The sequence below is a fragment of the Vombatus ursinus genome, unplaced genomic scaffold, assembly GCF_900497805.2.
Source record: "Vombatus ursinus unplaced genomic scaffold, bare-nosed wombat genome assembly UNPS02009205.1, whole genome shotgun sequence".
Classification (NCBI taxonomy): domain Eukaryota; kingdom Metazoa; phylum Chordata; class Mammalia; order Diprotodontia; family Vombatidae; genus Vombatus; species Vombatus ursinus.
This window is the reverse complement of record NW_020948983.1, coordinates 48,673,302-48,690,146: the sequence shown is the minus strand read 5'-3', so window position 1 is coordinate 48,690,146 and position 16,845 is coordinate 48,673,302. Positions and strand designations below refer to the sequence as shown.

At 40.2% G+C, this 16,845-nt stretch overlaps 1 protein-coding gene across 4 annotated transcripts in view; it reads left to right on the top strand.

Moving 5' to 3' along the window:
- The first annotated feature begins 2,416 nt into the window (after positions 1-2,416).
- The window catches only part of BNIP2 (BCL2 interacting protein 2), a 33,151-nt gene continuing 18,722 nt past the window's right edge, over positions 2,417-16,845 (top strand). For 2 of the 4 annotated variants that reach the window (XM_027851837.1, XM_027851836.1), the window contains exons 1-3: positions 2,417-2,630; positions 14,670-14,776; positions 15,468-15,535. In XM_027851837.1, coding sequence (XP_027707638.1) covers positions 2,424-2,630; positions 14,670-14,776; positions 15,468-15,535 — 382 coding nt within the window. In that variant the 5' untranslated portion in view covers positions 2,417-2,423. The remainder of the gene's footprint in view (positions 2,631-14,669; positions 14,777-15,467; positions 15,536-16,845) is intronic. The other 2 variants (XM_027851839.1, XM_027851838.1) reach the window with 1 other exon arrangement.

Below are 16,845 nucleotides of genomic sequence, written 5' to 3'. Positions count from 1 at the left end.
TTTCTTTTAGGGGTCCAGGTCCCATCACCCCATTACTTCCATGTGCCTAGTACTATATTAATCACTGGGGATAAAAGACAAAAAGAAAAAGTAATTCTTGCACAAAATAGCTAACATTCTAACAGGATTTATACATACATATGTGTATAGATAGAGTCACCTGCAATCATATAATGTACATATATAATACTTGTATGCATATTTAGAATAAATACATATAGCATAAACACAAGGAAGTTAGGGGTAGGACACTACAAGTTGAGGAATCAGGAAAGTCTTGGTATAGAAGGTAGCCCTTAAGCTGTGTCTCGAAGGAAATGAGCGATTTAGTGAGGCAGAAGTAAATAAGTGTATTGGGAACAGTCAGTGAAAAGGCACAGACATGGGAAATACAGTACCATAAAGAGAGGCCAGTTTGGCTACCCCATAAGGTTCAGGAAAGGGGGTAGCAATATATAATAAGACTAAAAAGATAGATTGAGGCCAGATTATAAATGGCTTTTAAAAAAGAGTTTATACTGGAAGCAATAGGGAGCCACTTACATTTATTGAATAGGAGAGTGACATGACTGTTGAGGTCTGAGAAATTCAGAGACCTCACAAGGACCAGAGTATAGCACAGGTCGTCTGGAATGAATTCACAGACTCAAGCATTCTTTGAGTCAAGGTGGCAAAGATTTATTGTTATGCTATACAGTGGGCAAAGGTCCTTAAGGAACTTGCCATGGTGGGCAGAGATCCCTAGGGAACTTGCAACCTAACAGAAATAATGGGAAAGCTTATAGAGGAAAAGTAGTAAATTATGTGCAATTAAGTGATAACATGCAACTACGTCATTCACTACTGAAAATTGAGGATGGGGGTTTCCTAAGAGGTATGTTTTTGGTCTGTTAGGTCTAAAAAGATAGTTTCAGGAGTTGACGTCTGTCGCTTGACCTCTGGATTGTAGATGGTAACTGTGGGCATCAGTACTTACTAGTTCTGCTGGTACAAGATTAGTACAAGGGAAATTCTACAGAGGTCAGCTTGTTCTTGTAACAGGGAGAGATAGTTTGCCTCACTGGGTCCACTTATGAGTCACTGCCAGAGATAGGGTCTTTGGGCCGTAGGGAAACTGTCAGGGATAGTGTTTTTGAGACTAGAGAGAAATATGATTTTGGACGTGGGGTCTGAGTTCAAGCACCCAGGCACCCTATCATGTGCCAAGCCTTAAACCAATTCAGTGAAGATTGGATCATAGATTTAAGAGTTAGACCTTACCTTAAAGGACATATAGTTCAATCCTCCATTTGACACAAAAGAAAACTGAAGGTCAGCAAGATTAAGTCTTCCTGAAAGAGATGGCATTTAAAATGAACTTTGAAAGAATGAGGAGGAATTAAGGAAGTCAAATGATAAACATTTGTTCATCTCCTAGTAGGTGCCAGAAAAAAAAAAGTCAAGATTTCCCACTGCATCTGGGCCATCTCCAGTCATCCTGCTCTATATCTGACCACTGGATCCAGATGGATTTGGAGGAGAGAGTGAGGCTGGTGACTTTGCACCGCTCTGCCTCGATTAAATCCAATTCATTTGCAAATCATGGCATCACCTCCCTGATGTCATGGTCCTCTTTCAGAAGGAAGTATAAACAACAGTAACTATGTGCCAGGCACTGTGCTATGAGCTGGGGTACAAAAAGAGTTGAAAGATGGTTGGTGAACTGAAGAAGCTTACAAAATAATGGAAAAGGAAAGCAGTTAAGTGATTGTAGTTGATAGAGCTCAGGACCTGGAGTCAGAAATCCTGAGTACAAATCCCACCTCAGACAATGACTGTGATGCTGCCTCAGTTTTCTCATCTGTAAAATGGATAGCACCTAACTACCTGGGTTGTTGAAAAGATAAAATATTTTATTTTTTAAAGTACTTTTTGTAAAATGCTTTGCAAACCTTTTAGTGCTGTGTAAATGCTGGATACTGTTGTTATTATTATTAATTCAAAATTTTGTTATGCTCCTTTTACAAACTTTAGTGATAACAGTGGTAATTTGATTTAATATCCAAGGGGAAGCCTCAGAGGGCTGGAGTTTTAGCTTTCTAGGAATCCAGCAGTCTAGGTCCAGGTTTACAGGAATGAGAAATTTTCGGGAAATTTGGTCAAGCAGCAACAGCTCCCACCGTCACATAGCTAAGCGGCAGCGGCTGAGGCGAATCCCTCAAGAGCACCTTCGGCGACTGCGCGTGCGCAAGCCTTCTCCACCGCTACCCTGGCGACGGGACAAGAAAGCCGAGCCTCGGTCTCAAGAGCGCGTGCGCAAGTCCGGGCTGGCGTTGCAGAGGTGGAGTTTCCCCTCACTTCCTTCCTTCCTTCCTTTAAGCTGGGCGCCGCCGCCTGGCTAGCCTGGCTTGTCTCACCCCACCCCAAGCGAGGGAAGTGGAGCGATGTTGTCACTTCCGTTGAGGCCCCCATCTACATCCAGGTCAGCGCTCTCGCCGCTGCCGCTGCGGCTGGGGGACCTGGCTGGGGTCTCCGCCGCCAACCTAGGGGCTCTGGTGGAGCCCTGCGCAGGGCCTAGCTCCGGGCCGGCCTCCTCGACTTCGCCGGCCTGGAGGGGCGAAGAGGACGAGGAGGCGGAGGCTTCCTCCCGGGTAGGTGCGGGCTCTGGGCTCGGCTCGGCGGGGCGGGGAGGAGCTGCCCACTCCAGCAGCTCCAGACGGGGCCGGGCCGGGCCTAGGAGCTGCCCACACCGGCAGCCCTGGGGAGAGGGGCGGGTGGGGCCGGACTGGCTCGGAACTATCTCTCCGTCCTGCGAGGCTGAGGGGCCGGGTAATTGGCAGCCCAGACTCTCTTAGGTGGTTCTTATCTGTTCCTTCCCCTGTTTGCTGTCGGGGCTGGGTCTGGGGGGCAGCTGCGGAGGGAGGAGCACGTCGTGTGTCCTCATCCCGAGGCTTTCCTGCTGTAGCTGGGCCGTGTCTCATTAACAGGATGCGTTTGCTCCACAAAACAATTTCCCAAGTTTTCTAGGAGCCTTGTACCCTTAGGGAATAGCTTCAGAAGAGGAGTTTATAATCAGTGACTTACTTGCTTATGTCAGATAAACATGAGATGCGAAGGATAATACGAAAAATGATAAAAGGCCCTTTCTAGGAGCTTACATAGTTGCCACCTTTGTGGCATACATGACTTTATGGAAAACTTAACCGCAAAAATGATAGCCCGAAGATAAGTAACGTTGCCCCTTGAGAAAGTGGTTTAGGGATAGACCTTTTCGAAAATGTGGACAGAATTCAAGTAGAGACCCATCTGTGCCGGAAGGCTTCGACACTGAATCACATTCTCTTCTGTTCTCCTTTTTATGTCAGAATCATAGTTCCTGTAAGATTAAGTTTTATTCTTAGTATATTACAGCCTTACAATCAAAGCTGCCCTGTAGTCCTTTATGTATATTTAAAATCTTACACTTCTTTTCCTTCTGTCCTTTGAGGCAGCTGGTGGTACAGTGGATGGAACTGGACCTAGAGTCAGACCTGAATTCAAATTCGAACTCAGACATTTACTCACTCTGTGTGACCCTAGGCAAGTTAACTTCTGCTTGCCTCAGTTTCCTCAACTGTAAAAAGGAATAATATAAGCATTTACTTCCAAGGGCTGTTGGGAGGGTCTAATGAGATGATATTTGTAAAAAGTGCTTAGTCCAGTGCCTGGCATGTACTAGGTGTGTATAAAGTTTTATTCTTTTTCTCTCTAATTTAATAAGTTGAAACTCCCAGAGAATCCTGGTAATTCAGTTTTACAGATGCAAAACTTAAGCTAGATCTTTACTTCTACCTGTTAATACAGTAATTAGTCATTACTTGGCCTGTAATGAATGGTAAGCCTACAATTTTATTTCTGTTGACACATTTCTTTTAAAATTGCCAATATACAAAATTAGCATTTTATTTTACAGCCAGAATGTTTACATTTGCACAACCAAATGTTAAAAAAGTAATTGCTAAAAGTTATTACCAGGGTCAGCGAGGTGGTTCAGTGGATAGAGCACAGGCCTTGAAGTCAGGAGGATCTGAATTCAAATTCGGACTCAGGTAACACTAGTTGTGTGACTCTGGGCAAGTCCTGCTGTATCTTAGGTATGACAGTTTTTTCTTTTAATTGTAATGTATTTAGGAATATTTACAGATTTCCAGCAATTAAGCTACATCTTTGACTTTTCAGTTTCTGATTAGAGACTCTCATTTCCTTTTCAAATCATTGGACTTTTTGGTGCTGTTCCCTTGCCATGTAAGTGGGCATCATGACAGACAAACATTTAAGATTTATCGTGGTGGTCATGTGATAACAATTTGGGAACTAATTTAAAATGTCCTAAAATGTTACCAAATTGTTGAATTTAAGGTGGGGAAGTCTGAAAACATTTAAAAGGCGATAATGACACTCTTGTCTGAACATATCCTGTCTACCCACCATATAATTTATTTAAACTTCCACAGTACTATTATCAAATCCTATTCTAGCAGTTATGACTAGACCTTAGTAAGAATGGATTTTAGTTTGAACAGTCCTGAATATACAAGCTTACGCTTTTGTCAGTTTTACTAATGGTGCTAACCTGTAGCAATTACAATGCAGTTCAGAACTAAAATGAAATTGTACCCACCTACTTCCTCCTTTACCCCACATATCCAAATTATTTGAAAAGTCTTCATTCTACCTCCTAGTCAGCAGGCACTTATAAGCACTTTGTGCTGAGCACTATGGTAAGTGCTAGGAATACAAAGAAAGGCAAAAACAGTTCCTACCCTTGAGAAGCATGCATTCTCTTAGGAGATATCATATGCAAACAATTATATGCATACAAGGTGTGTACACAGTAATTCAAGGTAATCTCTGGAAAAGAGCTAGCCTTGAGAAGGACTAGTAAAGGCCTCTTTTGGGAGGTAGGATTTGACCTGACACTTGAGGAAAGCCAAAAAGTAAAGTATTCTAAGTATAAGAGACAACCAGTGAAAGGACATTAAGGGCAGTATTAAATAGATTTTAGAGTACCTTGAGGGGCATAAATTCTAAGAAGACTGGAGAGGTAGGAAGGGGCCAGGTTGTAAAAGACTTTAAAAGTCAAACAAGATCTTATATTTGATTCTGAAAGTAATAAAGAGCCAGTAGAGTTTACGAAGTAGGAGGGTTAGACCTGCATTTGAGAAGCTAACTTTGGCACCTGAATGGAGGATAGACTGGAGTAGTGAGAGATTTGAAGCAGACAGACCAACCTGGGCTATTGAAATAGCCCAGGAGTGAAGTAGTAAGAGCCTATTCCACTGGTAGCTGATTCCAAGGAGGAGAAGGAGGTATAGCCAAGAGATTTTGTGAAGGTAGAATCAACAGAACTTATGTTATGCTATCTTGTTCAGACATGGCCTGACTCTTTGTGACCCCATGGACTGTAGCATGCCAGGCCTTTCTATCCTCCACTGTCTCTCACAGTCTGTCCAAGTTCATGTTCATTGTTTCCGGATATTTTCTATCCATCTCAGCCTCCGACATCCCCTTTTCCTTTTGTCTTCAGTCTTTCCCAATATCAGGGTCTTTTCCAATGAGTCGTAGCTTCTCATCTGGCCAAAGTATTTAAGCTTCAACTTCAGTATTTGACCTTCCAGTGAATAGCCTGAATTAATTTCTTTTAAATATTACTGATTCCTTGTTGTCCAGAGGACTCTCAAAAGTCTTCTTGAGCACCATAATCCAAAAGCGTCAATTCTTCGGCACTCAGCTTTAGTTATAGTCCACCTCTCACAGTCATACATTGCTACTGGAAAAATCATAGCTTTACTGTACAGATCTTTGTCAGCAAGGTGATATCTCTGCTTTTTAGTATTCTGTCCAGATTTGCCATAGCTTTCCTTCCAAGAAGCAAATTGTCTTTTAATTTCATGGTTGCAGTTACTGTCTGCAATGATCTTTTGAACCCAAGAATATAAAATCTGCTTCCATTTCTTCTCCCTCTATTTGCCAGGAAGTGATGGGACCACTTACTAAGATCTTAGTTTGATGTTAAGCTTCAAACCACTTTTTACACTCTCCTCTTTTCATCCCTAATCAAGAGGCTTCTTAATTCCTCTTCATTTTCTTCCATCAGAGTGCCATTAATCTGTATATCTGAGGTTGTTGATATTTCTCCCAGCTGCCTTAATTCTGGCTTTTGAATCATCCAGCCTGATGTTTTCATGATGTACTCTACATATAACTTAAATAAAGTGATGATATACAGCCTTGTTGTATTTCTTTTCTACACTTAAACCAGTGAGTTGTTCCATATTCAGTTGTAACTGTTGCTTCTTGGCAACATATATATAGGTTCTTCAGGAAACAATTTGAGGTAGTCTGGTACTCCCATCTCTTTGAGGACTTGCCACATTTTGTTGTGATCCACACAAGGGCTTTAATGTAGTCAATGAAATAGAAGTAGATATCTTTCTGGAACTCCCTTGCCCTCTCCATAATTCAGTGAATGTGGGCAATTTGGTCTTTAGTTCCTCTGCCTCTTTGAAAAACAGCCTGCTCTGCTGGTAATTCTCAGTTCACTTATTGCTGAAGCCTAGCTTGCAGAATCAGAAGCACAACCTTGCTGGTGTGTGAAATGAGTGCAGTTGTTAGTAATTTGAACATTCCTTTTTTTAGGATTGGGACATAAAGTGATCTTTTCCAGTCCAGGAGTCACTATTCTGTGTTTCCCAAATTTGCTGGTATATTGAGTGCAGCGCTTTAACCACATCACCTTTTACGGTTTTAAATAACTCAGCAGGAATTCCATGACCTCCACTAACCTTATTGTTAGCTTTGCTCCCTGAAACTCACTTGACTTCATTCTCCAGGATATCTGACTCTAGATCAATAACCACATCATTGTGGTTATAGGTGGTGTTAAGATCTTTCTTGTATAGTTCATTTTGTGTATTCTTGCCACCTCTTCTTAATCTCTTCTGCTTCTATTAAATCCCTACCTTTTTGTCTTTTATCATGCCCATTTTTACATGAAACTTTGCTTTGATACCCCTGTGGAGGGTGGGGGGATGTATTTGAATGATGGCTCAAGAATGAACCTGGGTTGCAAATGTGGGTAACTAGGAAGAGGGGAAGGTTTGGACTGAAAGATGATAATTCACTTTTGGACATACTGAGTTTAATCTACAGCAGTAGTGTCAAACTCAAGTCAAGATAGGAACTACACTTTAATCTGATTCAGGCTGTACTTGGAGTGTTGTGAGCCACATGTTTGAAACTTCTGGTCCATAGGACATCCATTTCAAGATATCCAAAGCCTTTGTTGATGCAGTACTAGAAATAGAAATAGGAAATAAGTTAGGGCTGGATAAATAAATCTGAAGATCATCTGCCTAGAGATGATAATCCTTGGCGGCTGATGAGATCACCAAGTGAAAGAGTAAAAAAGGCAAAGAGGGCCCAGGTCAGAGCCTTCAGGGACAGGCCACTGTGACCAACTTAAATTTCCAACAAAGTAGACTGAGAAGGAGTAATCAGACAGGTAGGAGGAAAACCAGGAGAGCAGTATCACAATAACAGAGAAAAAAGAGAATCAAGAAGAAGCTGGTGTCCAAACACACTGCCATTAGAGTTGGCAATTAAGAGGTTGTTGGTAACTGCTCTCATTGGAGAGAAATTTCAATTGAGTGATGAGATTAGAAATCAGACTGCACTTTTGCAAACCTTACAACACCATGTAAATGCTTGCTTTGATATTATTACAGTAGTCTGAATTGGTCAGACCTTTTCAGTAATATCAGATTTAGTTTGTGCAGGTTTTAGTCCATCCTAATTTTTTTTTAATCCTTGCCTCTCACATCTTTGCTCAGGCAATTCTAGTCCATGTTCTTAGAATGCCCTCTGGGTCATTTTAATTCCTATGTATTCTTGAAAGCCCATTTCAAGCGATGTCTCCTTCAGAAAGCCTTTCTTGATTCTCCTGGTCAGTTAGGACCTCCAGTCCTCCCATATTACCTAATGCAGTGAGTACAGTATGTACTCTGGCTCTTTTTAAAGTGATGCCTTTTTTGTTTTAAAATCATACTCATTTCCAAATATATCCCTCCCTTGCCCAGTAAGCCTTCCCGTGTAATAGATTTTGAAAACAAGTTCCACAAAACCACCAAAAAACATGGCTTGTGATAGTTACATGTACTATTTCATGTGTACAGTCCCTCACTTCTGCATAAAGGATGGAATATTTTCTCATTTCTCTCTGGGGCAAAGCTTCATTATAATTATAGAGTATTGTTTTGCTTCATTTTTCAATTAAATTTTTGTTATTTGTGTATTGTTTTCCATATTCTACTTCCTTTGCACTTTATCAATCCATGTTAATCTTCCCACGTTTCTTTGAGTTCTTCATATCTACAATTTCTTATGGCATAGTAATTTTAGATTATCTTATGTACCAGTTTGTTTATCCATTACCCACCCATTGGCACTCACTTTTATAGTCCTTTACTACCACCAAAAGGACTACTATGACTCTTCTGGTGTGTTTGAGACCTTTCTGTATTTGACCTCTTTGAGATACATGGTAAGAAGGTCTTTAAGTCACTTTTTTTTAAAAGCATAAATCAAAATTACAATTGATTAAAAAAACAAAAAAACCAAAAACGCTCCATCAATAGTACATCATTGTGGGGAAATTTGGAACCCTAATGCATTGTTGGTGGACTTATGAACTGATCCAGCCATTCTGGAGAGCAATAAGGGCTATAAAACTGTGCATACCCTTTGATTCAGCAATATCACTTCTAGATCTGTATCCCAAAGAGATCATAAAAAGGGGAAAAGGACCCACATATACAAAAGTATTTATAGTAGCTCTTTTTGTAGTGGCAAAGAATTGGAAATAGAGGGGATGCCCATCAATCGGGGAATGGTTGAACAAGTTATACTATATGAATATAATGGAATACTATTGTGCTATAAGAAATGATGAGCAAGTGAACTTCAGAAAAACTTGGAAAGACTTAGATGAATTGATGCTGAGTGAAATGAGCAGAACCAGAACACTGTACACAGTAACAGCAACATTGTGTGATGATCAACTCTTGACTTATGATCAGTAATACACCGTTCCAAGACAGTTCCAAATTCCGTGATGGAAGATGCTATCTACATCCAGAGAAAGAACCATGAAATCTGAATATAAATCAAAACAGACTATTTCCACTTTGTTTCATATGAGTCTTTCCATTTAAGCGTGAATCAAAGTTGCCTTAACAATTGATCAAAAAAGCCTCCATCAACAGTACATCAATGTGGGGGAAATTGGAACACTAATGTATTGTTGGTGGACTTGTGAACTGATCGAGCCATTCTGGAGAGCAATAAGGGCTATAAAACTGTGTATTGATTCAGCAATACCACTGCTAGGTCTGTATCCCAAAGAGATCATAAAAAAGGGAAAAGGACCCACATATACAAAAATATTTATAGCAGCTCATTTTGTGGTGTGTGAAAGAACTATGGAGTCTGAATTGCAGGTCAAAGCTGACTCTTGGTTCCTTGAGCTCCCTTTTCTCCTCTGTTACTCATCTCCTATCACTCAGATGCCTTTTGCCACTATCTGCTCCATCACCCTGTCTCACATAATGGCCTTACTCCTTACCAAGGCTAACCCTTCTAGCTAGCAACAATCCCATTCTGTCCTATCCTTTCTCCTCCAACAGGCTACGCCTGTGGTCATCCCCACTTTTTCACTTATTTTCAGTTTTTCTCCATTTATTGGCTCATCCTCTGCTGTCTACAAACGTTCTCATGTCTCCCTCGTCCTGAAAAAACCCCTTCTTTGATCCTTCCACCACAGTAACCATCATCCTCTATTTTTTCTGCACTTTGTAGCTAAATTCCTTGAAAAGGCCTGCAATAGGTGTCTCTGCTTTCTCTCCTCCAACCTTATCATTCCATGGAAACTTCTCTCTCTAAAGTTACCAGTGATCTCTTAGTTGCCAAATCCAGTGTCCTTTTCTCGGTCCTTATTCTCGTTAACCTCTCTGCAGCCTTTGACAATGTTGTTTACCCTGTCATACTTGATACTGTCTTCTCTCTTGGTTTTTGGGGCAACATTGTCATAGTGTTTCTCCTGTCTATCTGATTGCTCCTTCTTGATCTCCTTTGAATCCTCTTCCAGATCATGCCCTCTTAACTGTTGATGTCCCTGAAGGTTCTATCCTGGGCCCTTTTCTCTCTCAATGCTGTTTCATTTGGTGATCTCATCAACTCTCCTGGATTTAATTACCTTTTCCATGCTGATGATTCTCAAATCTACCTATCCTGCCTCAAACTCTGCTGACCTCTGCCTAGCCTTAGACTGCCTTTTAGACTTCCTTTCAGACTCTTAAACTAAATATGCCCAAAACAGAACTCATTATCTTTCCCCCCAGGACCTCCCCCCTCTTACCTTTCTTGTTATTGAAGAGGGCAACACAAAGCAGTCCCCTCAGCTTCATAACCTAGGAGTCATCTCTACTCCTCACCATCTCTTACCCTTTCCCCCCCATATCTAATCTGTTGCCAAGGCTTGTGGATTTCACCTTTACAGCATCTCTTGGATCTGTCCCTTTCTCTCCTCAGACACTGCCACCACTCTAGTAGAGGCCCTCTTTACTTCATGCCTGGACTATTGCAATAGCCTACTAGTAGGTCTGCCTGCCTCTCGTCTCTCCATACTTCAAATCTGTCTTCTATTCAGCTGCCAAAGTGATTTTCCCAAAGCCCAGGTCTAACCATGTCACCCTGCTCCTCTTCACTAACAAAGACAAACATACAAACAAACAAACAAACTCCATTGGCTCCCTGTCACCTCCAGGATCCAATATAAAATCCACTGGCATTCAAAACCCTCATAACCTAGCTCCGTTCTACCTTTTCCAGCCTTCTTACACCATCCTCCCTGCCATATAGTCTTGTATCTAGTGACACTGGTCGTCTTGCTGTTCCATGAACAAGAGATAGACATTCCATCTCTTAGCTCTGGGCATTTTCTCTGGTTGTTCCCCTTGCTTCAAATGTGTTCTTCAACTCTGCATGTTAACTTCCTTGACTTCCCTTAAGTCACATCAAAAATCCCATCCTTTACTGGAAGCCTTTACCAACCTTCCTTAATTCAATGCCTTTCCTTTGTTAATTATTTCCTATTTGTCTCATATATAGTTTGGCTTTGTGTATGTTTGTTTGCATGTTGTCTCCCTATTCTGCTTCCTTTTGTATCCCCAGCACTTAATCCCAGGCCCTGGCACATAGTAAGCATTCAATTAATATTGACTGATTTGTCCTACGTATTTATAGTAGTTTTCAAACATCTTGAATATTAGACCCCTTATGAAAGATATTTTTAAAAAAAATTTCATTGACATCTGTAATTTTTATAGCACCTAAATTTCCCTTCTATTATGTTACCTCCCTTTTACCCTCCCAAAAAGCCATCTCATAGAACAAAAAATTTTTTCAAAGATGTCTGATGTAAAAATTTTATCACAACTATTTTGTACAGTTTTATTCTCTAGCTAGACTACAAACTGAACTGGGGGGAAGGTCCAGGTCTTATCTAAACAGTTTATTTTCCTCTAATTTGAAACACCATGCTCTCTCTACACACATGAGGAGCTTAAATATTTTGCCTTGTATGACCCATATGTGCTGTCATATAGAATCTATCATTTCCTCCCATTCCAGCCATCAGTCTGCTCTTACCTACTTACTGCCTCCTCTCTCCTTCCCCAGGTTTTCCCCCTTTTTAAAAAATCTTCATGATTCCTCTCAAAGCCACCATTCTGTATCTTTTTGTTTGTTTTGTTATTTTATTTTAAAATTTCTGTTTATTTATTTTCATTCTGTATCTTTATCTCCCTTTCGTCTAGGAAAAAGCTATATTCTTTGCCTCTGCTTTTCTCTTTTCCCACATACTAAACATCTTGTAGTCTAACCTTTGATTCTTACTACTCTACTAAAATTGTTCTCTTCCAGATTAACAATTATCTCTTGACTGCTAAATCTAGCATTTTATCTCAGTCCGCTTTCTTCTTTAGCTCTGCATTTTCTGACACTGTTGACTACATTCTCTACTCCCATCTTGAGACTTCTCTTGGCACCACTTCCTATCTGGCCATTCTTTTTCTCAGTCTCTTTTGCTGGATCCTCATCCTTCTCTTACCTGTGCCCAGAACACTATTCTATGCCTTCCTTTTCAACATTCATTCAGGCTTTAGAGAACATAGTTAAAAACATTCAGTGAAAGGTAAAAAGCCAGATTTTGGCTTGATATGAAGAACTTCTTTAATTAATGGTATCCAAAAATAAGTAGGTAATAATGAATAATAGCATTTATAAAGCAGTTTATATGAATTACCCTGTAAGGTAGGTGCTGTTATTATCCTGATTTTACAGATGAGGAACTGGGCCTGGAGTCGGGAGGACCTGACCTGAGTTCAGATTTGGCCTCACACACTTAGTAGCCATGTGTCACTGGGCAAGTTGCTTTAGCCCTGTTTGCCTCGGCCTCTTAGTCTGTAAAATGATCTGGAGAAGAAAATGGCAAACTACTCCAGTATCTTTGCTGAGAAAACCCAAACGGAGTCATGAAGAGTCAGGCATGACTGAACCGACTTAACAACAACAACACTAGCACTACAGAGGAGGAAATAGGTTGAGAAGGTGAAGTGTTTTGAGGCTGGAGAAGATGGAGGTAGGAGGGATTGGGAAGAGGTTTTGCAAAATAAGTGGCCCTGGAACAGACCCTTGCAAAAAGCTAGTTATTCTGAGAGGTACTGGGGGAAAGGAGTGAGGGAAGGCAGAGAGAAGTGCAGGAACAGGACAGCTGTGTGAAATACAAAAGAGTGGTTGAATGTCAGGCTTGGAAAAGCAGTCGTAGTCCAGTTTGCCTGGAACATAGTAAATATGAAGAAAACATGAAATAAGTCCAGAGAGGTATTAAGCCAATAGCTTTAGTGGGAGTGGGCTGGTGCTCCTCATGCTGATTTCTTCATCTCCACTGGATTCATCAGCTTATCTTCTAAAGAAGTTGTGTCTTCTTTAGGAAATCCTTAATTTCCCGGATTGTAAACTTCTTAAGGACATTTCTAATTGATCTTATTATTCCTGTAGTGCTTTGTTTCTGTGCATCTCTTGTGTGCCTGAGCAGAGGGAGCCACATTTTTCTCAACTATTTCCTTAACATAAATCTTCAGCGTTTACCTGAGTCGTGCCAATACCAGCTGCCAACATGTAGGTTAACAAATCAGATTAATCATGTTAATTTTTTTAATTGTTGCTGTCAGCCTTTTTTTGTGATTTGTAATTATTTTTGAAGAAAAAAGTAGCTAGTGGCAGTAGTTAAATTTATGAGTCAGTAGTACTTTGATTCCCATCAAAGTGGCTATGCTTATACTGTGCTTTTCTTGTTAGTTTCCTGTTCTTAAATCTTTTAGATGCTAATATTTCCAAGTGCAGAATTCTGACGAAATTGGCTAAACTTGGCTGACTAGTCTACTTCCTTATCTGAAGATTTGCAGTGAAATAGCAAAAATGTTCAATTTTGCTTTTGTCCCCTCGGGTTTTTTACCAACTACAAAGTAAAAACCCCACCACATTAAGAAATATACTGTGGGTATAGAACTTTAAGAAAAGTCCTTTGGGTGCCTAATCCTGACACAAAGTTATAATTCTGAATATTGGCTTTTGTGCTGAGCCTGTTTGTCCATGTCCAGTTCAGTAAACAGTTATTAAGTGCTTTCTGTGAGTGGGGCTCTGTAGTTGGGTGTGAGAATACAAAGATAAATCAACTGACCTTACCTTGAAGAGATTTATAATAAAGTGGGAAACAGATTGGAAACAGAAAGTTAACTGCAACCAAGGAGTAGTTATTAGGTTGTTGTGCTCAAGAGGCCTGAATTAGGGTACTAATAAAATTTTAGGAAAAGAAAGTACAGGACTTGGAAACTGGATTGCAGAGGTTGAAATAGAAAAAAATGAGTTTCGAGTTGCTGAGGTAGGGAAGTTAAGAGGGGGTGGTAGGTTTTGGAGAGAAGACATGAGTTCTGTTACAGGCATGTTCAAATTATCAGCAGATCATCCAGGTGGAGAGGTTCCATCGGTAGGCATATTGAAGTTGGAAGAATCATCCACATAAAGAGGGTGATTGAAATCCATAGAATAGAAGTTCCTTGAGAGACAGTGACTCTTTTTTTTTTTGGTGTGTGTGTGTGGTGTTTGTATTCTGAAGGCACTTAATAAATGTGTGTTGAATTAAAGTCATGTGAGTTGATGAGATGTTCTAAGGACAGAAAGAAATTTGGGAGTTGTCTACACTTACGGGGTGGAAAGAGGAAGAGAAACCAGTAAAGGGCATTGGAATAGTAGAAGAAAATCATCAGAAAACAACATCATGGAAACCCAAATAGAAAAAAACTTTGAGGAGATGATTGGTGTTACTTTTGTAGGTTAGAGTTGGTGAGTATGAATCTTTTCTCCTGAGTAACTTGCTTTGTGACTGTTATGATCACATCTTGACACATCAGAGATAACCTATTTTTAAAAATTCATTTTTAGGTAGGTGCAACTTTTCAGCACACAGAAAGGGAGAATAGAGAAGAAATAAACTGATTGTGCTAACTATATATCTTTGTCTTGCTCTATCATAGGTCACTGGTTCTCTGGATTACCAGGAATCTGTAGTTGATATTGAGGCCAGGCTAAGGATGGAAGGTGTGGAACTTAAGGAAGAATGGCAAGATGAAGACTTCCCAATGTAAGGAGCTTCAAGATAAAAAAGGAAATTTTAAACAATTGTTATAACATGACTTCTGGCTTGCAAATTAGCTGAATAATAGATGTTGAATTTCTTTAGGATTTGCAAGGCAGACATCTTGTGACTTTTATTTTTTTAAGGAGGGAAGGGATACTTAATTGATTTTAATAATTGCTTACATCTGCCATCTATAGTTATGGTAGAAACAAGGTGTTAGTGCTTCATAGTTTACAGTGTGCTTTTGCATGCATTATTTGACCTTAGAACAATCCTTTGGTAGATGTTTCAAGTGTTATTATCCCTATTTTATAAATCAGGAAATGACCTCTGAGAAATTATATGCTTAGGGTAAACCAGGACTGGAACTTGGGCATTCTGACTAAATATAGAATTTATTCCACTTTACTGTAGCTGTCTGCTTATTGTAAATAGTTATTTTTATTGGTTAAAAAAAAAGATATTTCATCTCTGCCAAATATGTGATCTATACACAGATTAATTGCTTTCATTTAGCCTCTGAAAATTTCAACTAAGTTATCTTTTCAATTATTGGCTAAGTTTACAATAAAGCTCAATCCACATTATATATGTAGCCTTTACTTAGTTTCACAGTCATTTTTATTTCAATAAGCCACTTTATGTGCTCTCTTGTAATTGAGGAAGGGATAATTATGGTATCTGTGTGTTCTAGACCCTTACCAGAGGATGACAGCATTGAAGCAGATGTATTAGCTGTAGCGGGACCAGAACACCAGCCAGGTAAGGATATCATACTGGGGGTTTATGTGAAATTACCTACTCACCTTATTTTCCCCCAGAGAAAGGGCTCAGTCAGTTCTCACTTCAATCCAGTAAGCATTAGTTAAGTACCTTTTGTTTGATTAGCACAGTACCAGGTCCTGGAGATTCAAAGGCACAGTGAGAAACAGTCTCTGCCTTCAAGGAGCTTCACTAGAGGGAGCCAACATAAAAACAGGTAAGCATATGTGAGATGAGGAAAGGCTGTCTCTACTGGAACAGGTGACATCTGAACCGAGTGAAGAAACTAAGGCTTCTTAGAGGCGGAAAGGAAGAGAGGCCATGGATGACAGCCTGTACAAAAGCGTGAAAGTGGGTTCTGGAATACAGTTCAGGGAAAGAGTTGTTAAGCTAGTACAATGTGGAATGAGAAAAGGGCATTGGGTTTAGAAGTTAACAAACCATTGCCGCACTGGAGAGAGGATCCATATTATGGGTTGAGGCAATGAGTATAGGTTGAGGCAATGAGTATAATTTTTTTGATAGGCTTTGGGCTATGAAGCGGAGGGACAGGGGTGGGGAATGCTTTGTGGGAATGGCAATATTAAATGAAAGGTTCATTTTTAAGATGGGGGAGGGGTGAAACCTGAGAATACTTGGAAGAAGCCAGGAGATGGGGAGAGATTAAAGAGGAGGGGATGATTAAAGAACAAGTTTTTAGATTGAGGGGTGGGGGTGCAGAGATAAAGGGCTCAAATATAGGTTTGGCTTTGGTGAAAAGAGGGTATCAGGGGAGCAATCAGGATCTGGATTGGGGAATATACTTTGAATGTATACCAAAATAGGAGAAGTTGCCGAGTAGCTGCAATAGAGTATGTCAAAGTGTTAGCACAGAGTAGACCCACTCTTAGATGACACCTTGGCAGCAATTTATGTTTTCTCTAAGGAGAATAATTTTCAGACTTGGAAAGGACAGGAGAAAAGTGAATAAAGGTTGTTGATAACTAAGTAAGGAGGATAGAACCTAATTGCCTTTGAGGTTGGGTCCCCTGGGCCAATTGAGCCTACCTCCTTGGAAACTGAAATAACTGTTAGATGAGGTTTCTGAATCATTCCATGAAAGATAATGAAGAATGATAGAGGTACCATAGTATTTTTTGTTGTTGTGATTCAGTCAGCTTTTCATGACTTGAGGATTTCTTGGCAAAGATACTGAGTGCTTCCTTTTCCAGCTCATTTTACAGATGAGGAAACTGAGGCAAACAGTTACGTGATATACTTAGAGAACCCTAGAAAGTCAGGGTTACACAGCTAGTAAGTGTCTGAGGCCA